Source organism: Bos taurus, chromosome 6 (assembly GCF_002263795.3).
Source record: "Bos taurus isolate L1 Dominette 01449 registration number 42190680 breed Hereford chromosome 6, ARS-UCD2.0, whole genome shotgun sequence".
NCBI classification, from domain to species: Eukaryota; Metazoa; Chordata; class Mammalia; order Artiodactyla; family Bovidae; genus Bos; species Bos taurus.
The window spans coordinates 114,488,552-114,512,610 of record NC_037333.1 but is presented as its reverse complement, the minus strand read 5'-3'; the positions used below and the strand labels follow the sequence as shown (position 1 = coordinate 114,512,610).

At 55.2% G+C, this 24,059-nt stretch overlaps 1 protein-coding gene across 6 annotated transcripts in view; it reads right to left on the bottom strand.

Moving 5' to 3' along the window:
* SH3TC1 (SH3 domain and tetratricopeptide repeats 1) overlaps window positions 1–22,679 on the bottom strand; it is a 62,164-nt gene extending 39,485 nt beyond the window's left edge. For 2 of the 6 annotated variants that reach the window (XM_059887830.1, XM_059887831.1), the window contains exon 1: window positions 265–770. In XM_059887830.1, the coding sequence (XP_059743813.1) occupies window positions 265–711 (447 nt within the window). In that variant the 5' untranslated portion in view covers window positions 712–770. Of the gene's footprint in view, window positions 1–264; window positions 772–22,582 lie in introns of those variants that run through there. The other 4 variants (XR_009494996.1, XM_059887834.1, XM_005208356.5 and 1 more) reach the window with 4 other exon arrangements.
* Window positions 22,680–24,059: the final 1,380 nt, after the last annotated feature.

The window sequence follows — 24,059 nt, the reverse complement described above, 5'->3', positions numbered from 1 at the left end:
GGGGTCAGGTGAGATCTCAGACCGGCGGTGCTTTTGCAAAACCGACATCATTACTGGAAAAATAGCTGTCGGCGGGCACGGGGCCCTCCCGGAGCTCCACCAGCCAGCGCCCACGGCCTTCTGGGCTCTCCAGACACCAGTTCTGTTCCCTCCCAATCCTGAAAGCTCAGAAAACTCTCCAAGAAAGTGAAAAGCAAGAGGTGGCTCAGATCCACCTGTGGCAAGACCCAGGTCTGTGGACAATGCCTGCTCGTCTGCCCTCACCTGCCCGTCCAGAGCCCCGTACCTGTGCCCCGCTCTGTAGGACAGCGGGCACCAGATGGCCGCTCCTGGCTCCTCGCTGGCGGGCCCCGCAGGCCGTCTCCGCCGCCCACAGCCCGTTGGACTGCACAGCGGCCGCCACCGCCCCCTGCTTCCTGCCCCACTTCCTCTCTGCGTCTGGGCCCGGCGAGAGGCAGGCCTGAGCTGCTGCGCCGCCTCCCAGGGCTGGTTGATCATTAGCTCTGGCCTGGGCCAGCTCCAGGCCCTGACCGGCTTGCCCGTTGCCTGGTGCCCAGGCTCGGAGGTGGAAGTCAGGGGCCACCGAGGCTCCCGCCTCTGCTGGCAGGATTGGGGAAGTCGGACAGCTGCCCCGCCAACCTCAGCCTTGCTCTCTCTTCCTTTTCCACTTACTGTGCACACACACACGTGCACACATTTACATGCACACATTTACATGCACACACGTGCACACACTTATACACAAACATTGGTGTACACGTGCACGCACACACAAATGCATACTCGTACATGCACATGTTCACACACATGTGCACACACACAGGTGCACACACTTGCACACAGACATTCGTGCACATGTGTGCGCACAGATGGGCACACATACATGCACACGTGTGCAATACATATGTGTGCACATGCATGCACAGATACACGTGCACCCATGTGTTCACACATGTGTACACAGACAGACACATGGTTTCTCCCCACTGCTGCCCCACCCGGTGACACAATCAATGGGAACACATCCTGGGGAGGGCTGGGGGTCTGCTTACAAGCTCTCCTTCCTTCCTGGTCTTCTCACCAGCTGCAGGCCCAACTGGGTTTGAGAGCAGGGGTTTGAGCTCGGGGGGCAGGGCTAGGTTGCCTGGCTGTCCGACAAACAGCAAGAACTGAACTGGGGTCAGCCCCGGCCCTACCCTCCCATCGGCTCACAGAGGCAGGGGGTAGGCTCCGGTTGCTGGCCCCAGCTCAAACCCAGGAGGCCACCTTCTCCACCCCAAGCTTGGGAGAGGCATGGTTTGGCTTTCTGACCAGGAACAATATCTAAGTTAAGTGCTAATGTGCCCATTTCACAGACAGGGAAACTGAGGCTCAGGAGATGCCGTGTCCAAGGCTGGTGACAACTAGAGGGTGAGTGGGGAACCAGGCCTGACGGACACTGCAATCCCCTGAGCACGGTGCCTAACCCCGGCACTGCTGGTGTTCGGGGCGCTCGCTCTTTGTCCTGGGGTCTGGGCAACATCCCTGGCCTCTGTCACTAGAAGGGGCCCCAAGGTGACAACCACACCTGTCCCCAGACACTCGCTCCTTGGGGGCAGTCTCATTCAGGCTGAGATCCGCTCTGAGCCCAAAGCGGGCTGTTTCTGGTTGCCCCCCTCCCACGCCGTCCACCTTTATCCAATCAACTCCTGGCGTTACGCATGGTCACCCCAAAGTCACAACCTCCCCTCCCCAGTGGGCCAGAGCTCAAGCGTGAGGGGCACAGCCGGAGACACCATGGGTGTGTGGCCGCCTCACGCTGGAAAGGTCCCTGCCGAGGGCCACTGTGAAGCCTCACCCCTCAACGGGCAGTGCTGGCCACTGGGGGGACCCCAGCAGGCCTGGGCCCCGTGCTCCGGCCCCTCACACCCCCAGCCCAGCCCGGGCCCAGGCCACACACCGCCGACATGCTCGGTGACCCCGAGCCTGGAGGCAGAGGCTCCAGGGGGCCATTTTCACGGTCCCCCCTGACGCCAGGTGGAATAGCAGGGGAGGGTTTCACATCAACCGTGGGCCCTGGGGACCAGGAGGCTCCAGAGCAGAGGGGGCAGCTGTCCCCCCAGCAGCTCGCCTTCCCCCAGGGAGCATGGCCTGTCGGAGCCCTGCCGACCTCTCTCCTCCCCTCTCCTGCCCTCTCCGTGGGGCAGGAACAGCAATCTTTCTAGTCGTGACGGTTGCGATGTGAGCGTCCAGGGAATGCTGTGACAAAGTACCCCAGACCGGGCTTCTTAAAACGGCAGAGGTTTATTCTCTCGCAGCTCTGGGGCCGCAGTCAGTCAAGGTGCCGGCAGGGCCAGGCTCCCTCTGGCTCCGGGGAGTTCCCTTCCCGCCTCCCCCAGCTCCTGTGTCTCCAGACTGTCCTGGGCCTGTGGTCACGTCACCCCACCCTCTGCCTCTACCATCACGCGGCCTCTCCCTGTGTGTCTCCCTTGCTCCCACTTGGAAGGACGCTCCGCACTGTCTCCGGGGCCCTGCAAGTCATCCGGGTGGATCTCACTTTGAGATCCTTACACAGATCGATCACATCAAGACCCTTTTTCCAAACAAGGGCGTGTTCAGAGGTTCTGATGGATGTACCTACAGAGGCTGCCCTCCTGCCCAGAGTGCTAGACGCGCACGGGAGTGGGGAACAGGCCGGGGACATGAGTTAGTGTTTGGAGCACCCGCCTGCCTGACCACAGTGCTCTCCCTGCGGGCTGCCTGACCTCAGCAACCTGCAGTCTTCCAAGACCCCGCTCTCCTGCCCACCCCTCGGGCCCCATCACGTCCTGAAGGCCCTCCTCACCTGCCCTCTTCCTCATGACACCGGCCTGTCGACCCCCCCAGCCCGCCTGCCTCCCCTTCATGGGCCTGGCACGGTGATGCCCCCCCAGCCCACCTCCTTGCAAGGTACCTGCTGCAGTGGTCTCAGCCCTGGAGAAGTTGGGCTTTCCTTGCACTCGCTGGGACGGCTCTCCTGGGCGGGCCTGCCTCCTCCATCCATGCCCACTCTGCCCTGCACGGGGACCTCTGGATACGCCTTTGTCCCCATCATCTGTCCCCGGCCTTGACTGCCCCTCCTCCCCCACAGGGCAGAGCTCCAGGCTCATTGTCTCCAGCCAGGCTGCCCCTCAGGGTCCGAGCTCTGCAGGCACCGCCGTGGCAGGCCACCACGTTCACCGATGCCACCTGGAAGGCCGGAGTGGCTGTGCTGCTCAAGGGCCGGCAGGGAGGCCCGGGTGGGATCTGACTGTCTGGTCTAGCTCTGAGCTGTCACGAGGGTTAGTCTAGAGGCAAGAATCCTTCCACAGGTGTCAGCTGTACACAGGTGTCTCTGCATCTGACAAATCCCAGTACCCAAGTCTCTCCAGGGGCTGCTGCAAGGCAGAGAGCAGGGGACCAGGCTCCCCAGGCAGCGGGGAAGGATCAGGGTGTCAGGAAGTCCCCGTCTCCACTGGCCCCTGGCCTGGGCTGGCCCTGGGCTCCGTGGGCCCTCAGGGGCTGAGGAGAGGAGCTAGGCTTGGGCCCTGCACCCTCCGTTCTCTAAGCCACGGTGTGTCCTGGGCGCACCCCCATCCCGCTCCTCTCAGCCTCTGTCTGTGAAGCTGGGCTCCCCGGTTCCCCACCCAGCCCTCCAGAACCCCATGCTATGCGAAACGCAAGCTGCTTGCTCCTTCCCGCTCTGTTTTTCTGGAAACTGTGTTGAAAGAGGCCCCCGACGGCTCCACATCCATAAAAGGGTCTGGACTGGCTTCCTCTCCTGGCCATTGTGCCCCACGGCGGCCCCAGACCCGCATCCTGTTCGCCTCTGCAGCTGTGCTCTTGGCTCAAGGCCGGGGGCTTTCCATGAGCCTCCCCCACTGTGCCCAGCGTTCTTCCACTCCACACAGGGCACCCCAACCCTGCACAGCACACCCTAATTCTACATGTTGTACTCCAATTTCTCAGAATGTAACTCAACTCTGCAAGAATACACCAACTCTGCATATGGCACCCCAACTTCACAGAGTGCACCCCAAGTCTGCAACTGCACCCGAATAGACTTCCAGAGGAAGAACGTGAGCCTTTCAGGTGGGGGTCTTTCAAGTAAGGGGTCCCTCCTGGAGGCGGCCCCATAGGGCAGCCCCACACAGCCTTGCATGTGAGAGGCTGGTCTCAACCCCAGCCCAGCCCCGCCTTCGGGTCCCTCTGAGGGAGCCTGTCACCCCCTGGGCCTCAGCTCCCCCCCTTCTGATGGGCGAGTTGGGCTTGGGGATCTCCGAGCGCCCTCCGAGGTCAGCAACTCTGGCCCTCGCAGGGATTTACCATCACTGTGCAGTTATCCTTCGCTTAAAAAATACTAGCCCTATGGCTTGTGGCCACCCCAGTGTACTGCCACGATCCCACTGGACTGAGCGGCAAATGGACTTGAGAGACGCGGGACCTGCCCTGGACCACACAGGGCCCAGGACAATGCCAAGGCCTCCAGGGGAGCCGAGGCGGACCCCCGACTCCCTAAGGCATGGGACTCACACACAGTCAGAGGAAGAGCTCCCAAGAACGTCCTGTTGGAATGCTTACACCTGCTCCCTGGTGACCCAGCTGCAGCATCTCTTTAACCATCTCTGAGGGTCTGAGTGACCCCTGCCCACTTTAGCCTGCCTGGACTCTCCTCTGCCATCGTGGGCAGAAGTTCCTGACGAGCCCCAGGACGGCTCCCGCCTGAGCCCTGGACCACAGACATCGGCCTGGGCTCTAATCCTGAGCCAGGGGCCAGGGGCTGAGGGGTGCCCTGCCCTCTGCGCGTGCTGCGTGCCACGTAGCTCAGTGGTGTCCGACTCCTTGCGACCCCATGGACTGTAGCCTGCCAGGCTCCTCCATCCATGGGATTCTCCAGGCAAGAATACTGGAGTGGGTTGCCATTCCCTTCTCCAGGGGATCTTCCCAACCCAGGGATCCAACCAGAGTCTCTGACAGTCTCCTGCATTTGCAGATGGGTTCTCTACCACTTGGGCCACCTGGGAAGCCCCAGCCACCCTCTACCCTCCGCTTATCTTTTTTAGTCGTGGGGCAAGTAGCAACAGTTGCGGTCCTACAAGGACAAAAAGCAATTTCTAATTCCGTCACGCCATCTCAGAACATTTTCAGTCCCCTGGGACTGTGTGGAACTGTCAGCACAGTCTCAAGCCTGGAGGGGTGACCCAGCCCAACCCCCCAGGCACAGCTGGGGCCCCCTGGACAGCCCAGAGAGCATGTGGTCCAGCCTCTCCATGGATCCCCCACTCCCCCTGGTTGACTGCTCTATTCTTCAGAATTCAGAGCCACCCCTGCCACCAGCCATCTTGGCTCCATCACCCCAGTTGCGCCTTCAGGTCCCCACACACGAGGGGGCTCAGACAAGTCGGGGTTACAGACTTGGAAGGAGACTGGGGTGGTGTCGTGCCGTCTGTGCAGCCACAGAGAGGAGGCTAGAAGAGGAAGAAGAGGGGGGAGAAATCCAGGAAGGCTTCCTGGAGGCGGAGGCTCCTCGGCTGAATTTGGAGGAAAAGGGACTAGGCAAAGAGAGGGTATAAAGGTCCTCCTGTGGAATGGGGCCAGTCAGAAGAGTACATGTGCCTGGCCTGATCCAGGTATGCAGCTTGTCAAGTCTCCCACGGCCACTTCCAAGGACTGCAGATGTCCGGGTCGGGGGCGGGGGCTGAGGGTTAATCTACAACAGGCCATAAGTAAACAGAGAATCCCGGGAATGCAGAGGCCCCCAGGGGAGGGGGCGGGTGTGGGGTGGGAGGACATTACTACTCCCTGCTGGTTCACTCCAGCAGCCTGGGCAGGAGAAGGAAGCACACAAGTGACCCCAGAGCAAGGGGCGGCAGCCGCCTTCTGTAAAGAGCCGGAGAGTAACTAGTTTTGGTTTCTCGGGCCGTCAAGCTGTTATAGCCCCAGAGCAGACTTGGGTGATAGAAAATGAGAGGGCCTAGCCGTGCACCAAGAAAACCTTATTCGCAAATCTGGGGCGGGACTTGGCCCTGGCTGTGGGCCCTGCTCTAGAGAAGGGGTGGGGTGGGGATTCCTGGAAAAGCATCGCAGGACCACCCCGCTGATGCAGGAAGGAGTCAGCACAAAGGCACCCCACCCCCCACCCCCTCTACCCGGATGCCTGCCCGGAACCAGGATGTGTAATGTTCACTGTTAGGAGAGCAAGGGCCTCACTGGGGAGCGGGTGAAGCCATGACCAGACGGCTGAAGACCCTCTATGCTGGATGCTGGCTCAGGACAGTCCCCGGCGCGGCGTCCTGCCTCTCTCCCCACTCTGGTTAGGATGGAACTGTTGAACTATCAAAGATCACCAAGAACCAGCCCTTAAGAAAGCTCCTGGGACTTCCCCGGGTGTCCAGTGGTTGACTCTATGCTCCCAATGCAGGGGGCCTGGGTTTGATCCCTGGTCAGGGAACTAGGGTCCCACACACCACACGGTGCAGCTGAAAAAAAAAAAAAGCAAAGAATGCTTCCAATAAAGACAGGTCCAGTAAGTCCCCTGGGCTTACAACTTACAAATGGGGAAACTAAGGCTTGGGAAGAGAAAGCCCGTCACCCAGGGTCGCGGGAGGGAGTGGACCCAGCATTCCCGTCGTCTTTCCAAGCCTCTGCTTCCCCATCGGTAAGGTGCACCTGTGACACGCCTTCTGAGGCCCGCGCATTCCTGAGCCCCACCCGGGTCTCCCCGGCAGTTCTCCTGAGATGCCCTTTCTGGCAGGTTCCCCTGCACGCCCAAGCCTGAGGTCAGAGCCCGGGATGGGGCGAGAAGCCTGGAGTTGTCCTGGAGCCTGGCACCTGGCTGCCGCTGGGCCCACCGAAAGGGCTGAAAGGGCCCGTGTGTGTGCCCAACGGGCCTTGTCTGTGTTTGTAGTTTCTGGCCTGAGCGGCTGAGACCAGCCCCCATCAAAGCCGAGCAGACCTCCAGGCCCCGTGATTTCAGGAACCACTCTTTGCAAAACAAGGATATCGGGACCAAACAGGCTGGTGGCCCCCCCAGGCCGGGGGGGAAGCGCCTGCAGGAAGCGGTCAGCAGTTCCCCTGGACTGAAGACGCCACCCCCGCTGGCCCCGGCTCAGGCTCTGTCCGGGCAGGCGTCGCCCTATGCTCAGGAATCACTGATTCTTCTGCCCTATCTCCCCTCCTCAGCCTGTGAGCTGGCCAGGGCCTGGGACTCCTTTGCTCTCTCGTCAATGCCCTAAGTAACCTGACGTGGGCATTCAGAGGGAGTTGGTCAGAAAGGACCAGCCTACATGGGAGCACGACCCAGACTGGCACACCATCTTGTCACATCCACAGAGGTCAAGGCAGCCCCTTCCTTTAAAAAGGAGGGATAAGGGGCCTTCCTGGTGGCTCAGTGGTAAAGAATCTGCCTGCCAGTGCAGGAGATGTGGGCTCCATCCCTGGTCTGGGAAGATCCCACTTACTGCAAAGCAACTAAGCCCGTGCGCCACGACTGCTGAGCCTGCGCTCCAGAGTCGGGAGCCACGACTGCTGAGCCTGCGCTCCAGAGTCGGGAGCCATGACTGCTGAGCCTGCGCTCCAGAGTCGGGAGCCACGACTGCTGAGCCTGCGCTCCAGAGTCGGGAGCCACGACTGCTGAGCCTGCGCTCTAGAGCCCGGGAAACACAGCTACTGAGCCTGTGCTCTAGAGCCCAGGAGACACGACTGCTGAGCCTGTGCTCTAGAGTCCCGGAGCCACGACTATTGAGTCTGTGCTCCAGAGCCCGGGAACCACGACTGCTCAGTCTGTGCTCCAGAGCCTAGGAGCCATGACTATTGAGTCTGTGCTCTAGAGCCCGGGAGCCACGACTATTGAGTCTGTGCTCCAGAGCCCGGGAACCACGACTGCTGAGCCTGTGTGCTAGAGCAGCAACTACAGAGCCCATGTGACAAAACTACTGACCCCATGAGACACAACTACTGAGCTCACATAAGACAGCTGAGCCCACGTGACGCAGTGACTGGGCACACGTGCTCTAGAGCCCGTGCTCCACGGCAGAAGAAACCACTACAATAAGGGCCCTTGCACCACAGTGTAGAGAAAAGCCCATAGCAATGAAGACCCAGCACAGCCATAAATAAATAAATAAAATGACTTTTTAAAAAAATGAGGGACGAGGTTCTGAGAGGCCACAAGGCTGGCAGTGGCCGGGTCTCTGAGGTCCCTCCCGTCGGAGGACAGGCTCGCCCCACTCCCCTGGACCGTGTGGCCCCTGAGTGGTGGTGGGGGTTGGGAGGTGGGTCCCTGGAGGCGACAGGAGTCAGAGGCCCCAGACTGCGATGCATGGCGAGGGCTTCTCTGCTGCCATTTCCCCAGGAGCCTGGGGAGCTCGCTCAGGGATAAATGAGACCCCAGGGATACCCAGATCCCACAGGCCCTCACAAGGTCCAGAGCACTGGTATTCCTGAAGCAGGGTGCAGCAACCCCTGGAAACCTGGACCTCCTGCCAGCCCAGGCACCAGGGGATGGATCTTGAACTTGGCTAAGCAAACATTAACCCAGCCGCAGCACACAATTTAGAGAGGCCTCCCCGGAGGGCAAGGGTCCTCCCAGCCAAGACCCCTCGTGGAAACAGGGCACAGATCATTCACGGCAGGCCGAGCAGGGCAGGAGGGCTCGGGGGGAATTTTTGCAGGACTCCCCTGAGAGTCACTCTCAGCTGTGCCTGAAATGCAGGTGGGTGATGCCACCTCGGTGGGGGGCGGGGGTTCAGCCCCCATTTCATTCGTTTGGCCGCTTCCCATCTCCTCTCCCTTCCCAGCAAAACCTCCAGAGCCCCCCACCCCAGCCAGCTCTGCTTTCCCTCCTGAGCCTGGCCTGGCCAACTCCCCATTCCCCTCATCCAGGCTGCCAGCACTTTCCAGGATACTAAGTCCAACGGCTTTGTCCCCACCTGCAACTCACCGGCCCCTCAGCGACCACTCTCTGCCCAGCTGACCACACCCTCCTCCCGCTCACCCTCCACTCTGCTCTGTCTGCACTGGCCCTTAGGTGTGAGCACGAACATAGAGGACTTCAGAGCCATCTACCCAACTCAGATGGTCCAGGTGCCACTCAGCCCTGAGGGCGGAGCCAGGCCTTCCTCTCTGTGGGACTGGACAAGTGCCTCATGGCCCACCACCCACCCCTCCTTCCCCCCATATCTCAGTAGCGGAACAACCAGCCACTTGACATCTGGTCCTTCAGTTTCCCCGGACCTGTCACGTACAAGCTGCCCTGTTCTCCAAACAGTTGGGGTCCTTGGGCTCCCTGAGCCCGCTGTGACCCCCATGTCCTTTGCGTTTGCACCTGCTCATCCTGGTGCTGACACTGACGCCCGTCTGTCTCCGAGTCTCCCTCCTGCATTGCCTGACATGGACAAGCCAGCCCTTCCCCAGCCCTGATGGCCCCAAGCACCTTTGGGCTGAAACCAGGTGCCACCAGATTAACACTCAGGATCCTCAAGGTTTCTGTCTAGGCAACCTGCAACCGTTTGTTGAATGACTAACAAATTGGTGCCTGAACAGGAGCTGTGTGCGGAGGGCCTGCCCGTCCCAGACATGCAGAAGGGGCAGCCCCCCAAGCTACCACTTCTGATCAGGCAAAGCCCTGCAGGACACTGACCCCTATCTCCTGCCCATTTCCAGGTGCCCACTTTCTTCCTGGCTCTCCAGGGGCAGCTGGGTGGGAGGGACTCACTCAGGTCTTATCCACGGGGCCACTGCAGGCTCTGAGCAGCAGCCTGTGGCAGGTGGATGCCCACATCTGCAGCCTTCATACATCGAGCCACCCAGCTGCAGGTTTCGCAGGCCGCATGGTGGGGAGGAGTGATCGGAGCACCCACTGATTTGGTGCCAATCCAGGTGGGAGCCCAGGGTGTCCCCTCACCGTGCAGGTGGGCACAGCCTCCACCTACCTCGCACACAGAGCTCTTCTGCCTTCACAGAGGGCAGCTCTGTGGTCCCAGCCCCTCACACACCAGCCCTGTTAGTGCTGCACTGACCCTGCATGCTACGAGCTAGGTGAACAGCACAGGTTCCATCCAGGTAGGAGCTGGGTGAGTCCACTTCTCTGGCCTCCGTTGTCCGCCCTGGCCTGGGGCCCAGCACCTGCCTGGTGTGGGGAAGGGGGGCCTACAAAGGAGAGTGATGATCATCATCAGAGCCAGTGGGGGCAGGGTCTGGCCGCTGGCAGCACTGCCCGGCCCCACCCTGTGCCCAGCCCAGTGCTGGGCACTGGGGACCTGGTGGATGGGTGAATCAGATGGCCCTGTCTGCAGGAGCTCTCAGCCTAGTGGTAAAGACAGCCAAGGAAACAGGGACCGTGACAGAGGACGAGCAGGGAGGCCAGGGCCACCAAACAGCCCTCAAGCTGCCCAGAGACAGCCAGGGAGGCTGCCTGGAGGAGGGGCTCCAAGCCAGGCCTTAGCATGTGAAGCACATTCCCTGGCGGGAAATGTAAGCAAGCCTGGGACATCTTATAGGCCCAGAAAGCAGGAAGTGAGATAGATAGATAGATAGACGACAGATGGGTGGATAGTTGCTAGATCTACGGGTCCCCACGATGACGGGACCAAGTCAAAGAGACGCAGGGAGGGGCCCACAAAGGAGACACAGAAGGGGCCCATAAAAGAGACTGATGGTTATCACCAAGGCCAGTGGGGCAGGGTCCGGACAAGAGCTCACAACGGCCAAAGCTGGGACCATCTAAGGAACAAAATAAAGTTGGTATTGGCTGATAACCCCAGTTATAAAAGCCTGGTGGGCTTCAGTCCATGGGGTTGCAAAGACTTGGGCACGACTGGACGACTGAACAACAACAGCAATACAAGGAATGTCTCTAAGTCCATACCAATATAAATCAAAGATTGCCTAAGTAAATGGAGGAGAAAGAGCTGAATCTCCCACGTCGCAGAGTTCCAAGTGATTTATGTGGCTGCTCCACCCCGCCAGGAGGGGCATCTCCCTTCCCAGTCCTCAGGGGTGACTGGGCAGGTGACTTCCTTCTGGGGAGCACTTCATGGAAATGGAAGAGAAGGGTAATTTCACAGGGACAAAGCCTGACAAGCACGACCTGGGCTGGGGGATCGAGGCCGACTTCAGCAGTGACAGGTCATGTCAACATCAGGCTCCCTTGCCAGGACGGACTGAAATGGGCATTCTACCTCTGTGGCCTTCCTCCCCCAAACCCATGACCCCAGTATTACCATGAGAAAAACTTCAGACAAACCCAAATTGAGGATGTACATGGGTGGGGAAGGGTGGCAAAGGTGAAGAGATCAACTCCGCTTGGTAGTCAGGAAAGGCTTCCTGGAGACGGTGACATTGGCTTAGGGGCTTGGCTTCCCTTGGTAGGCAGATGACACCATGCTTATGGCAGAAAGCAAAGAAGAACTAAAGAGCCTCTTGATGAAGGTGAAAGAGGAGAGTGAAAAAGCTGGCTTAAAACTCAACATTCAAAAAACGAAGAGCATGGCATCCAATCCCATCACTTCATGGCAAACGGATGGGGAAACAATGGAAACAGTGACAGACTTTATTTTTTGGAGCTCCAAAACCATTGCAAATGGCGACTGGAGCCATGAAATTAAAAGATGCTTGCTCACTGGAAGCAAAGCTATGACCAACCTAGACAGCACATTAAAAAGCAGAGACCATACTTTTCTGACAAAGGTCTGTCTAGTCAAATCTACAGTTTTTCCATTAGTCATGTATGGATGTGAGAGTTGGACCAAAAAGAAGGCTGAGTGCCAAAGAATTAATGCTTTTGAACTGTGTCATTGGAGAAGGCTCTTGAAAGCCCCTTGGACTGCAAGAAGATCCAACCAGTCCATCCTAAAGGAAATTAACCCTGAATATTCATTGGAAAGACTGATGCTAAAGCTGAAACTCCAGTACTTTGGCTTCCTGATGCAAAGAGTTGACTCATTGGAAAAGACCCTGATGCTTGAAAAGATTGAAGGTAGGAGGAGAAGGGGACGACAGAGGATGAGATGGTTGGATGGCATCACTGACTCGATGGACATGAGTTTGAGCAAGCTCTGGAAATTGCTGATGGACAGGGAAGCCTGGTGTGCTGCAGTCCATGGGGTCGCAAAGAGTCAGACACGACTGAGCGACTGACCTGACTTGGCTTTCCTAGTGGCTCAGACTATAAAGAGTCCATGGGCAATGCAAGAGACCTGGTTCGATCCCTAGGTCAGGAAGATCCCCTGGAGAAGAGAATGGCAACCTACTCCAGTATTCTTGCCTGGAGAATTAAAGGGGCAGAGGAGCCTGCTGGGCCCAATCCATGGGTCACACAGAGTCAGACACAGCTAGTCACCAACACTCGGGGCTCCCCAGGTGGCGCAGTGGTAAAAAAAAAACCTACCTGCCGAAACAGGAGCCGCACGAGACACAGTTCCCATCCCTGGGGTGGGAAGATCCCCTGGAGGAGGAAATGGTGACTCACTCCAGTGTTCTTGCCTGGAGAATCCTCATGGACAGAGGAGCCTGGCAGGCTCCAGTCCATAGGGTCACACAGGGTCGGACACCACTGAGCAGCCACAACCTGAACAGCCTTGGAGGATAGGTCAGAGCAGGCAAGGGAGGCTCGGGTGGACGTCCCAGCACGGCCAGAGGGCAGGGCAGGGCAGGGCAGGGCGAGAGGAGGGAGGGCGGGTGGTGGCCGCAAGGAGCAGGGCTTGTCGTCCCTTACCAGGAAGGGGAAGGAAGGTGCCCACAAGTGGGGCCAAATGACAGGAGGGGGTGACAGACCTCGTCACAGCGTCCACGTTTGGGCAGCGGGGCCCGCAAAGAGGCCAAAGGCCCTCAGGGCTGGAGGCCCGGTGCAGCTCAGGGACTGGGACAGTGGGTTCGGCTCATGGGAGGCTGATTGTGTGTGTGCACTCGGTCATGTCCAGCTCTTCACGACCCAAGGACTGCGACAGGAGGCCTTTGGGCTCCTGCCAAAGTAGACCCCCTACCCCAGAGTCTGGGTTTTAGATTCTCATCACAAACACAAGGGTCAGGCAGGCGAGGCCAGGGGGTTCCCGCCACGTGAAACACACATTCCTGCTGGAGATGCAGGGACACAGCAGGCCCAGAAGAGGCCGGGCGCCCTCTGCCTGGGGTCTCCCATCATCACCCACTGCACCCACGCCCGGTCAGGGAGCAGGAAGAAGGGAGCAGTCCGTGCGTCACTGCACTCGGCCATTTCTCATGGGGAGAGCTTGGCTCGAGCTGCTCCCGTGCCCAGAATACCTGCCTTTCCCTGTGGCAGCCTGATGGGCTCCTACATATTCTACCAAGCCCTGCTTGACCATCACCTCCTCTGGGAGCCCTCCCAGATTGCTGCCGGTTCCAGGAGAGAACAAGGAGGAGCGGAACAAGCTGCTTCTTCCACTGCCCCTGCCTCCCGCGGGCACCGACCTTCTCCCTGCACACCCCTCACTGAGGGTCGGCTGCGAGTCTCCCCTTCCACCTGGTCCCTGCCTCAGAGCCAGCCGTGGCTCCTGACACGTGGCGGGGGTCCAGGCTCCATTAGCGTCCCTTGGCCTTTCCTTAGTGCCCTATTTTATCCCCGGAGGGCACTGGGGACACGACCTCGCACTTCAGCATCTCGTCTCTTTAGGCTCCTCTGGGCTGGGACCAGCTGTCAGATTTCCCATGTTTTTCATGACTTTGATAGTTCTGAGGACAGGCCAGGTACTTTTGCAGGCTGAACTTCAGCTGGGGTTGTCTGCTGATTATCTCAGTTCCTGTACTCTTAATTTTCAACAAACAAAATCCGCTGTGGGAGTTGGTTCTGAGTCAGGCTAGACCCTGCCCTTCCCCAGCAGGTAGTTTTAACTGAACCTCACCTGAGACCCCATGGCTCAGATGGCAAAGCATCTGCCTGCAATGCGGGAGACCCAGGTTTGAACCCTGGGTCGGGAAGATCCCCTGGAGAAGGAAATGCCAACCCACTCCAGTACTCTTGCCTGGAAAATTCCATGGATGGAGGAGCCTGGCGGGCTATAGTCCATAGCGTCGCAGAGTCGGACATGACTGAGCGACTTCACTTTCTTTTCTTTCCTTCTCACCTGACATGCTGGAGGAAGAGACCAATGACTCCACAGGAAACAGGGCAGATGGACGCAGACAGTTCCTATTTGTCTGTGTCCTTAAAATATACAAAACGAGGCTCAGTACCCCCAACCAGAAAGACAAAGGGGTCCCAAGACATGCCCTGTCACCTCCCAGCTCCTCCCTGAAATCTGCTGGCACACCCTCGGTGGGCTGCGGGGAGGGCAGGGCCTTGCCATGCTGAGGGCGGGTTACCAGTCAACCAGCCAGCTCCTATAAAATCACAGTGCCCTTTGCCCAGAAGCCCCACCTGTGGGAACACTCTGCAGACGACTGTCCGCTTCTGACAGGGCAGGGCTCCAAGGGAGTGGGGGCTCTGTAACAGTGACACCTTGGAAATGACCCAGGTGTCACAAAATTCACGCTCTAGACTGGCACCGAGCAGTGTGAAGCCTGTCTCAGGGCGTCAGCAAGGGAAGAACTCTGAGCCACAGTAAGTGAGGAACGCGAGAAGCAGAGTGCTCCGGGCGCTGCCTTCTGTGTTCTGAAGGGGGTGAGAATATTTTCATATTCCCCGCCTTTGTGAGAATAAACTGGCAGGATCAGTACATCAGCGGCGTGGAGGGCTGAGCAGGGAAGCCCTGGGGACTTTTTAGGGTGGTCCTGTGATGGTCGCTACCTGATGCCGCGCGTTTTTCCAAAGACTTTAAACTTCATAGCACAAAGTGAACCTTAATGTATGAAAATAAAACAGATTCAGGGGGACTCGGGAATCCCAGGATGGAGGCCGAGTCCAGCAAAGCTGTGAACTGCACTGTGAATGAAAGAAGAGCCTCACTGACCAGAGGGGAGAGGTGCCTGCCCACCAGCCCGGCGATGGGCGCAGGCTGAAGACTGAAAGTAGAGACCCCAGCTCTGTGTCCTGGGCTCCAGCTGGTCACCATGTTTTGCATGGGGCCTGGGTTTCAAAATCTTAACGCTTCTATACGTGTGTCCAGCCGTCTGAATGTCAACAGTTAAGTAAATGGTGGTTGGTGGTGATACACGGGTTTCTCACTGTTGGAGCAGGAGTTACAGAAAACCCAGGAGAGGAAACTGGAATGACCCATGGGGTGCTGGCTTAGAGATGGAGACACCAGTGCGAATTTGAATTTCACTGGACAGAGATACATGTGTTACACGTAGCAACACTCATTAGATGTGTGTGTATACACAGGTTGGAATACACGTATATACAGGCAAACTTACAGATATATGTACATAGACAGGTTAGTATACACATACACACACCAGTTTATAGCGGCTGATGAATCACAAGCTGGAATCAAGATCGCTGGTAGAAATATCAATAACCTCAGATATGCAGGTGATACCACTCTGATGGCAGAAAATGAAGAGGAACTAAAGAGCCTCTTGATGAAAGTGAAAGAGGAGAGTGAAAAAGTTGGCTTAAAGCTCAACATTCAAGAAACTAAGATCATGGCATCCGGTCCCATCACTTCATGGCAAATAGAAGGAGAAAAAGTGGAAACGGTGACAGATTTTATTTTCTTGGGCTTTAAAATCACTGCAGATGGTGACTGCAGCCATGATATTAAAAAACACTTGCTCCTTGGAAGAAAAGCTATGACAAACCTAGACAGCGTATTAAAAAGTGGAGACATCAGTTTGCTGACAAGGTCCGTCTAGTCAAAGCTATGGTTTTTCCAGTAGTCATGTATGGATGTGAGAGTTGGACCATAAAGAAGCTGAGCCAAAGAATTGATGCTTTTGAACTGTGGTGTTGGAGAAGACTCTTAAGAGTCCTTCGGACTATAAGGGGAGCAAACCAGTCCATCCTAAAAGAAACCAGTCCTGGATATTCTTTGGAAGGACTGATGCTGAAGCTGAAACTCCAATATTTTGGTCACTTAATGTGAAGAGCTGACTCACTGGAAAAGACCCTGATGCGGGGAAAGATTGAGGGCAGGAGGAGAAGGGGACGACAGAGGACGAGATGGTTGGATGGCGTCACCAATTCCATGGACGTGAAACAGAGCAAACTCCGGGAGATACTGAAGGACAAGGAGAGTTCATGGGGTCGCAAAGAGTCGGACACGACTGAGCGACCGAACAGCAACACGCACGGCTAACCTATAGATGTGGGTGTGTGCACACACTCGCGTATCTATCCCGTGGGTTTACATACACATACATGTCAGCTGAGAGGATCTAAAAGAAAAGACACAAGTACCAACAAGCACACTCAGAGTGCAGATAAGAGGCCTTGGTTCCTAAAGCCATTCTCCAGCACACAGAATCTTTGGAGAAATGGCTGATGCCAGGACTGGGTCAGGACAGACGCATGGTAAGCCTGGCTCGTTGTGACAGACACGTATCTGAGGTTATTGATGTTTCTCCCAGCAATCTTGATTTCAGCTTGATATTCATTCAGCCCAGCATTTTACATGATATACCCTGGATATAAGTTAAATAAATAGGGTAACAATATACAGTCTTGTCATACTCCTTTCTTGATTTTGAACCAGTGGGTTGTTCCATGTAAGGTTCTAACTGTTGCTTCTTGATCCACAAAGAGGTTTCTCAGGAGATATGTAAGGTGGTCTGGTATTTCCATCTGTTGAAGAATTTTCCAGTTTGTTGTGATCCACACAAAGGCTTTTGCATAGTCAATGAAGCATAGGTAGATGGTGGGTTTTTTTTTTGGAATTCTCTTGCTTTCTCCATGACCCAACAAATGTTGGCAATTTGATCTCTGGTTCCTCTGCCTTTTCTAAATCCAGCTTGAACATCTGGAATTTCTTGATTCATGTACTGCTGAAGCCTAGCTTGAAGGATTTTGAGCATAAGCTTACTAGCATTTGAAATGGGCATGATTGTCTGGTAGTTTGAACATTCTTTGGCATTGCCCTTCTTTGGGATTGGAATGAAAACTGACCTTTCCCAGTCCTGTGACCGCTGCTGGGTTCTCCAAATTTGCTGGCATATTGAGTACAGCACTTTAACAACATTATCTTTTAGGATTTGGAATAGCTCAGCTGAAATTCTATCACCTCCACTAGCTTTGTTCATAGTGATGCTTCCTAAGGCCACTTGACTTCAGACTCCAGGATGTCTGGCTCTAGGTGAGTGACCACACCACTGTGATTATCCTGCTCATTAAGGCCTTTCTTGTATAGTTCTTCAGTGTATTCTTTCCATCTCTTCTTACTCTTCTGCCTCTGTTAAGTCCTTACCGTTTCTGTCCTTTATCATGCCCATCTTGGCATGAAATATTCTCCTGATATCTCCAGTTTTCTTGAAGAGATCTCTAGTCTTTTTCATTCTGCTGCTATCCTCTATTTTTTTGCATTGTTCGTTTAAGAAGGCCTTCTCATCTCTCCTTGCTGTTCTCTGGTACTCTGCATGAAGTTGGGTGTATCTTTCCCTTTCTCCCTTGCTCTTGCTTCCCTTCTTTCCTCAGCTGTTTGTAAAGCCTCCTCAGACCACCACTTTGCTTCCTTGCATTCCTTTTCTTCGGGATGGTCTTGGTTGCTGCCTCCTACACAATGTTAGGAGCCTCTGTGCACAGTTCTTCAGGCACTCTGTCTACCAGATCTAACCCCTTGAATCTGTCCACTGTAAATCCTAAGGGATTTGATTTCGGTCATATCTGCATGGCCTAGAGGTTTTCCCCACTTTCTTCAGTTTAAGCCTGAGTTCTGCAATAAGGAGCTGATGACCTGGACCAGGCTGCTCCTGGTCTTATAGCGCTTCCCCATGGTCGGCTGCAAAGAATATAGTCAACCTGACTCGGCCGTCTGGCGATGTCCACGTGCAGGGTCGTCTCTGTTGTTGGCAAAGAGTGTTTGCTACGACCAGTGTGTTCTCTTCCTTAGCCTTTGCCCTGCTTCATTTTGTACTCCAAGGCCAAACTTGCCTGTCATTCCAGGTATCTCTTGACTTTCTACTTTTGCATTCCAGTCCTCTATAATGAAAAGGAAGTTGTTTTTTGGTGTTCATTCTAGAACGCCTTGTAGGTCTTCATAGAACTAGTCCATGTCAGCTTCTCAGGCATCAGTGGTTGGGGCATAGACTTGATACTGAACGGTTGCCTTGGAAACGAACGGAGATCACTCTATCGTTTTTGAGGTTGCATCCAAGTACTGCATTTTGGACTGTTTTGTTGACTATGATGGCTACTCCATTCTTCTAAGGGATTCTTGCCCACTGTAGTAGATATAATGGTCATCTGAGTTAAATTTGCCCATTTCAGTCCATTTTAGTTCACTGATTCCTAAAATGTTGATATTCACTCTTGCCATCTTCCACTTGACCACGTCCAATTTACCTTGATTCATGGATCTAATTCATTCCAGGTTTCTATGCAATACTGTTCTTACAGCATCAGATTTTACCTTCACCACCAGACCCATCGTAACTGAGTGTTGTTTCTGCTTTGGCCCAGTGGCTTCATTCTTTCTGGAGCTATTAGTAATTGCCCTCTGTTCTTCCCCAGTAGCATATTGAACACCTTCTGACCTAGGGGGCTGAACTTCCACTGTCATATCCGTCTGCTTTTTCATACTGTCCATGGGGGTCTTGTGGCAAGAATACTGGAGGGGTTGCCGTTCCCTTCTCCACTGGACAGCGTGTTGTCAGAACTCTCCACCACGACTCATCTGTCTTGGGAGGCCCTACACAGTGTGGCTCAGAGCCTCACCGAGTTATGCAAGCCATGATTTCTGTCCAATCAGACAAATCTTAAGTGGAGGCATTCTACAAAGCACCATGAAATTAAAAGACACTTGCTCCTTGGAATAAAAGCTCTGACCAACCTAGACAGCATATTAAAAAGCAGAGATATTACTTTGCCAACCAAGGTCCATCTAGTCAAAGTTATGGGTTTTCCAGTGGTCATATATGGATGTGGGAGTTGGACCATAAAGAAAGCTGAACGCTGAAGAATTGCTGCTTTTGAACTGTGGTGCTGTAGAAGACTCTTGAGAGTCACTTGGACTGCAAGGAGATCCAACCAGTCCATCGTAAAGGAAATCAGTCCTGAATATTCACTGGAAGGACTGATGTTGAAGCTGAAACTCCAATACTTTGGTCACCTGATGTAAAGAACTGACTCATTGGAAAAGACCCTAATGCTGGGAAAGACTGAAGGCAGGATGAGAAGGGTATGACAGAGGATAAAAGGGTTGGATGGCATCACCTACTCAATAGTCATGAATTTGAGCAAGCTCTGGAAATTGGTGATGGACATGGAGGCCTAATGTGCTGTAGTCCATGGGGTCGCAAAGAGCTGGACACGACTGAGTGACTGAACTGAATCAGACAAATCTTAATTGAGGGGCATTTTACAAAGCACCAAACCAAAAGTCCTCAAAAAAATTAAAATAAGGAAAGTCTATACAGGTGCCTGAACTGATACAGGTGACCAACAGGCACACGAAAAGATGCTCAGCATCATAAATTATTAGAGAAACGCACCTCAAAACTGCAATGAGGTATCACCTCACACCAGTCAGAATCAGTTCAGTTCAGTCACTCAGCCGTGTCTGACTCTTTGTGACCCCATGGAATGCAATATGCCAGGCCTCCCTGTCCATCGCCAACTCCTGGAGCTTACTCAAACTCATGTCCGTTGAGTCGGTGATGCCATCCAACCATCTCATCCTCTGTCATCCCCTTCTCCTCCTGCCTTCAATCTTTCCCAGCATCAGGGTCTTTTCCAGTGAGTCAGTTCTTTGCATCAGGTGGCCAAAGTATTGGAGTCAGAATGGCCATCATCAAAAAGCCTACTAAAAACTTGTTAGATTGGATGTGGAGAAAAGGGAACCGTCCTAAACTGTTGGCGGGAATGTATGTTGGTACAGCCATGATGGAAAACAGTATGGAATTTTCTTTAAAAAGGGAAAACAGAAGTACCATGCAGTATGCTGTGCTAGGTCACTTTAGCTGTGTTTAAGTCTTTGCCACCGTATGGATGCACACTCACCAGGCCCCTCTGTCCTTGGGATTCTCTAGGCCAGAATAGTAGAGTGGGTTGCCATTTCCTACTGCAGGGGATATTCCTGACCCAGGGATCAAACTCACGTCAGGGAGGCTCTTTAACCACCAGCGCTACCTGGGAAGCCCTAGAACTACCAAATGCCCCAGCAATCCCACACTGGGGCGTGTATCCAGAAAAAATTCTAATTCAAAGAGACATGCACTTCCTTGTTGGCCCAGTGGTTAGGAATCTGCCTGCCAATGCATGGGGCATGGGTTGCATCCCTGATCTGGGAAGATTCCACGTGTTGCAGAGCCATCGAGCCCGTGTGCCACAACTACCGAGCCTGAACACCTCAGACCCCCTGCTCCGCAGCAAGAGAACCCACCTCAGTGAGAAGCTCATGCAGCACAGTTAGAAAGCGGCTCCCACTTACTGCAACCAGAGAAAGCCCGTGCGGCAGTGAAACCCAGCTCAGCCAAAAATAAACTTTTAAGAAAAGATACATACGCTCCTATGTTCATAGCAGTTCAACTATTCACAAGAGCCAAGGTGTGGAACCAACCTAAATGCCTATCGACAGATATGACACATATATCCAATGGGGTATGACTCAACCATAAAAGAGAATGAGATGATGCCATTTGCAGCGACGCAGATGACCCTAGAGAGTGTCACACTCAGTGAAGTAAGTCAGAAAGACACTTACACGTGAGATCTAAATATCGACAGAAACTTACCCATGAAATGGAAAAAGATTCATAGACACAGAGAGTAATCTTGAGGTTGCCAAGGGGGAGAAGGGGATGGGGAAGGATATAGTGGGAGTCTGGGGGCTAGCAGATGCGAACTATTATATATAGACTGGATGAACAAAAGGTCCTACTGTGTAGCCCAGGGAACTCTCTTCAGCATTCTATGACAAACCATACGAAAAGGAACATGAAAAAGAATGTGTGTGTATATACATATGCATAAGACTGATTTGTTTGCTGTACAGCTGACATTAACACAACACTGTACATTAACTGTACTTCAATAAAATAAAATTTAAACAAACAAACAAGGGAAGTCTGGGCACCCGTCCCAGCCCAGGAGCCCTGGGAGACATGATGACTGACTGTCCCATGGTGTCCTGGATGGGGTCCTAGAACAGAAAAGGGACATTAGGTAGAAACGAAGGGAAGCTGAATGAAGCATGGGCTTTCCTTAGTAATAACGAACAAACGCTGGTCCACGAGCCATTACAAATGCACCGGAGACTGCGTGGGGCTGCAGGAACGCCACGTGCTCTACTTGCAATTGTTTTGGAAGTCTAAAACTGTTCTTAAAAAAAAATCATATCTATTTTTTTTTAAAGGCCCAGTAAGGTGGAACCACCTGGAAGTGTACAGAGAGAACAATTAAAGGCCAAAGACCCTGGAGGGCATGTCCCAGGCCAACTTGCTGTGTGGCCCTGGGCCAGCCTTGGAGCGCCTCTGTGCCATGCCTCCCCCAGCTGCACGAGGACGGCGAGAGAGGCCGAGCCTGGCTCTCCTTGCCAACCCCAGGGTACCAGGAAGACCAACGTAGGCCTTCGGAGGAGACCCCAGTTCCAGCCACTATGAGCTGGTGGTCTCTAGCAAGTTATTCCACCCTCCGACCTCCCATCCCCCACCCTGGACACCCAGCGCTGGGCCAGGCCCCTCCGCGGGTCACCTGAGACTCTGCCTGGGGCCGCGCCCACAGCCCCCTGGGGGAAGGAGGAAGGGTCGCCAGGCTGACAGGGCGTAAGGGTCGGAGGTGCACGGCCTCGCCTGGGCCACAAAGCTGCCCCCTCACCACCAGTCCATCTGTACGAAGAGTTGGCAGTACACCCCAGGACCTGGGGACAGAGCTGCTCCCCCCTCACCGCCTCTGACCCTTCCTTGTCCAAAAGCCCCCTTGACAGAGGGGCTGTCCCCAGGGCTGCAGGGACGTTGGCCCCTGGGGGACTGGGGTGGGGGCTAGGGGATAGAGAGGGAGCAGAGACCCCCCGGGGCTGATCCCCAAGGAGGGCAGACAGCCTTAAGGGTGAGGGACCTGGCCCCTACCCGAGCCCTCCAGCCCCAGGCTTCCACTCCTCTCCAGGGCCACTGCTGCTGGACTCAGGCACTGACCGCCTAGGGACACTCTGCTGGCCCCAACACGCATGCTGTCATGTCGCAGATGGCAAACTGAGGCTCAGAGGTGGGTCCCTTACTTGCAGGCCAGGGGCTCAGCCAAGATGGGAATCTCTGGGGCTGCAGCCTCCAGGCCCATAAAGAGGCCCACCCCACCCCCACCGGGGAGAGTCTGCAGCTGCTGCTTCACTACTGCTGTCTCGATGCGGTCCAGCTTCATGGCTTGCGGCCCCCTCCTCGGACGCAGGGCTGCTTGAACACTGCCCCACCTCTCCCCAGCCAGGACGGTTTTGGGGTGCACGCCCGTGCACACCCTCCCCTGGCTTCCCCTGTCCTGACAGGTGACCCTCCGCACTCACGCACGGGGCTGGGACAGCTTTGTAGGTGGTCTGGAACTTACCCCACTGGGGAAGGGAAGGAGGGAGGCTCCTGGGGCCCCACACCTGCCTCTGCTCCTGTTCTGGCCCCTCGCGATGGTCCCGGCCACGTGATGCCTGTCCCGGCAGGAAGGCACACATTTGCAGCAAGCTGGCCCTCCAGGCTCCGATCAGGTGGCCAGGGCTGTCAGCCCGGGTCATTGGCTGCGCCCGTAGCCGGCCCGCCCCGCCAGGAAGGGGCCGGGTCTCCTCCATGACCTTCCTCCTCCTTATCGGTGGTGGGGGAAGTCAGCAATTCCCAGGTTAGCATTCCCCAGCCGGGCGGGGAGGAGCTGCCTGCAGGCGCAAACAGCAGGAACCTGGCTTCCTGACCGGACCCAGGGGACGTGGGGACACCAGGTGACAGGTGCCACCTCTTGGGTGTCCGTGCCTCAGAGGGGTAGGAGGTTGGGCCTTTGGATGCTGGGCTGCTCACAGCTCTTGCTGGGGCCGGGTTTCTGTAGCTAGGAGCTCAGCAGAGGTCCACTGAGCGGCCCCCTGTGCTGGGCCTGGCCATGCCAGCAGCAGGTCCCGAGGCGTCCAGAGGGAGCATGTCGCAGGCGAGCTTCTAACCAGGCACCAGGTGGCCTTGAACTCACAGTTCCTTGACGCCAGACCCACCAGGTCAGCACCTGCCAGGGCAGGGCCTAGAAATCTGGATTATTAACGAATCCCAGGTGGCCCTGTCATTGGCAAGGGGCACCCCTGTCCCAAATGATATGTCTTCAGACATCCAAATAGGCGGGCAGAGTCACCGGGGGCCTGTGGCAGACGTGCCCCCCTGCCCCTTCTCAGATCCCCGAACCACAGCAGGGCGGCGGCCTTCCAGGACTGACTGTGTGACTTGAGGCAAGACTCTTAACCTCTCTGTGCCTCCTGTTCCTTTCTTTGAAATGGAGGAATGGGAGGTACGAGCCCCAGTCATCAGTGCTTGTGAGAATTAAATGCGTTAGTAAGTTTCGAGGGCTCAAAACTAAGCCCTGCCCACAGATATACACACACACATACACAACACACACAATACACATACACACACCAATACACACAATATACACAATATGCATACACACACAATACACACACATATACACCCATATACACAATGTACCCATACACACACCCATGCACACACACCCATGCACACACACCCATATACATACACACACACCCCCATACACACAATACACCCACACACACAATACACACACACACCCACCAATACACACAACACACACAATATGCATACACACAGAACACATACACAAATATAACATTCATGCACATGCACACACACACACCCATATCATACATATACAGACACACATACAATACACACACACACCCATACACACAATACACACACATACACCCACACACATACATAACATACATGCACACACATACACCCACACCTATATACACACACACACATACCCATACACACAATACACACATACACCC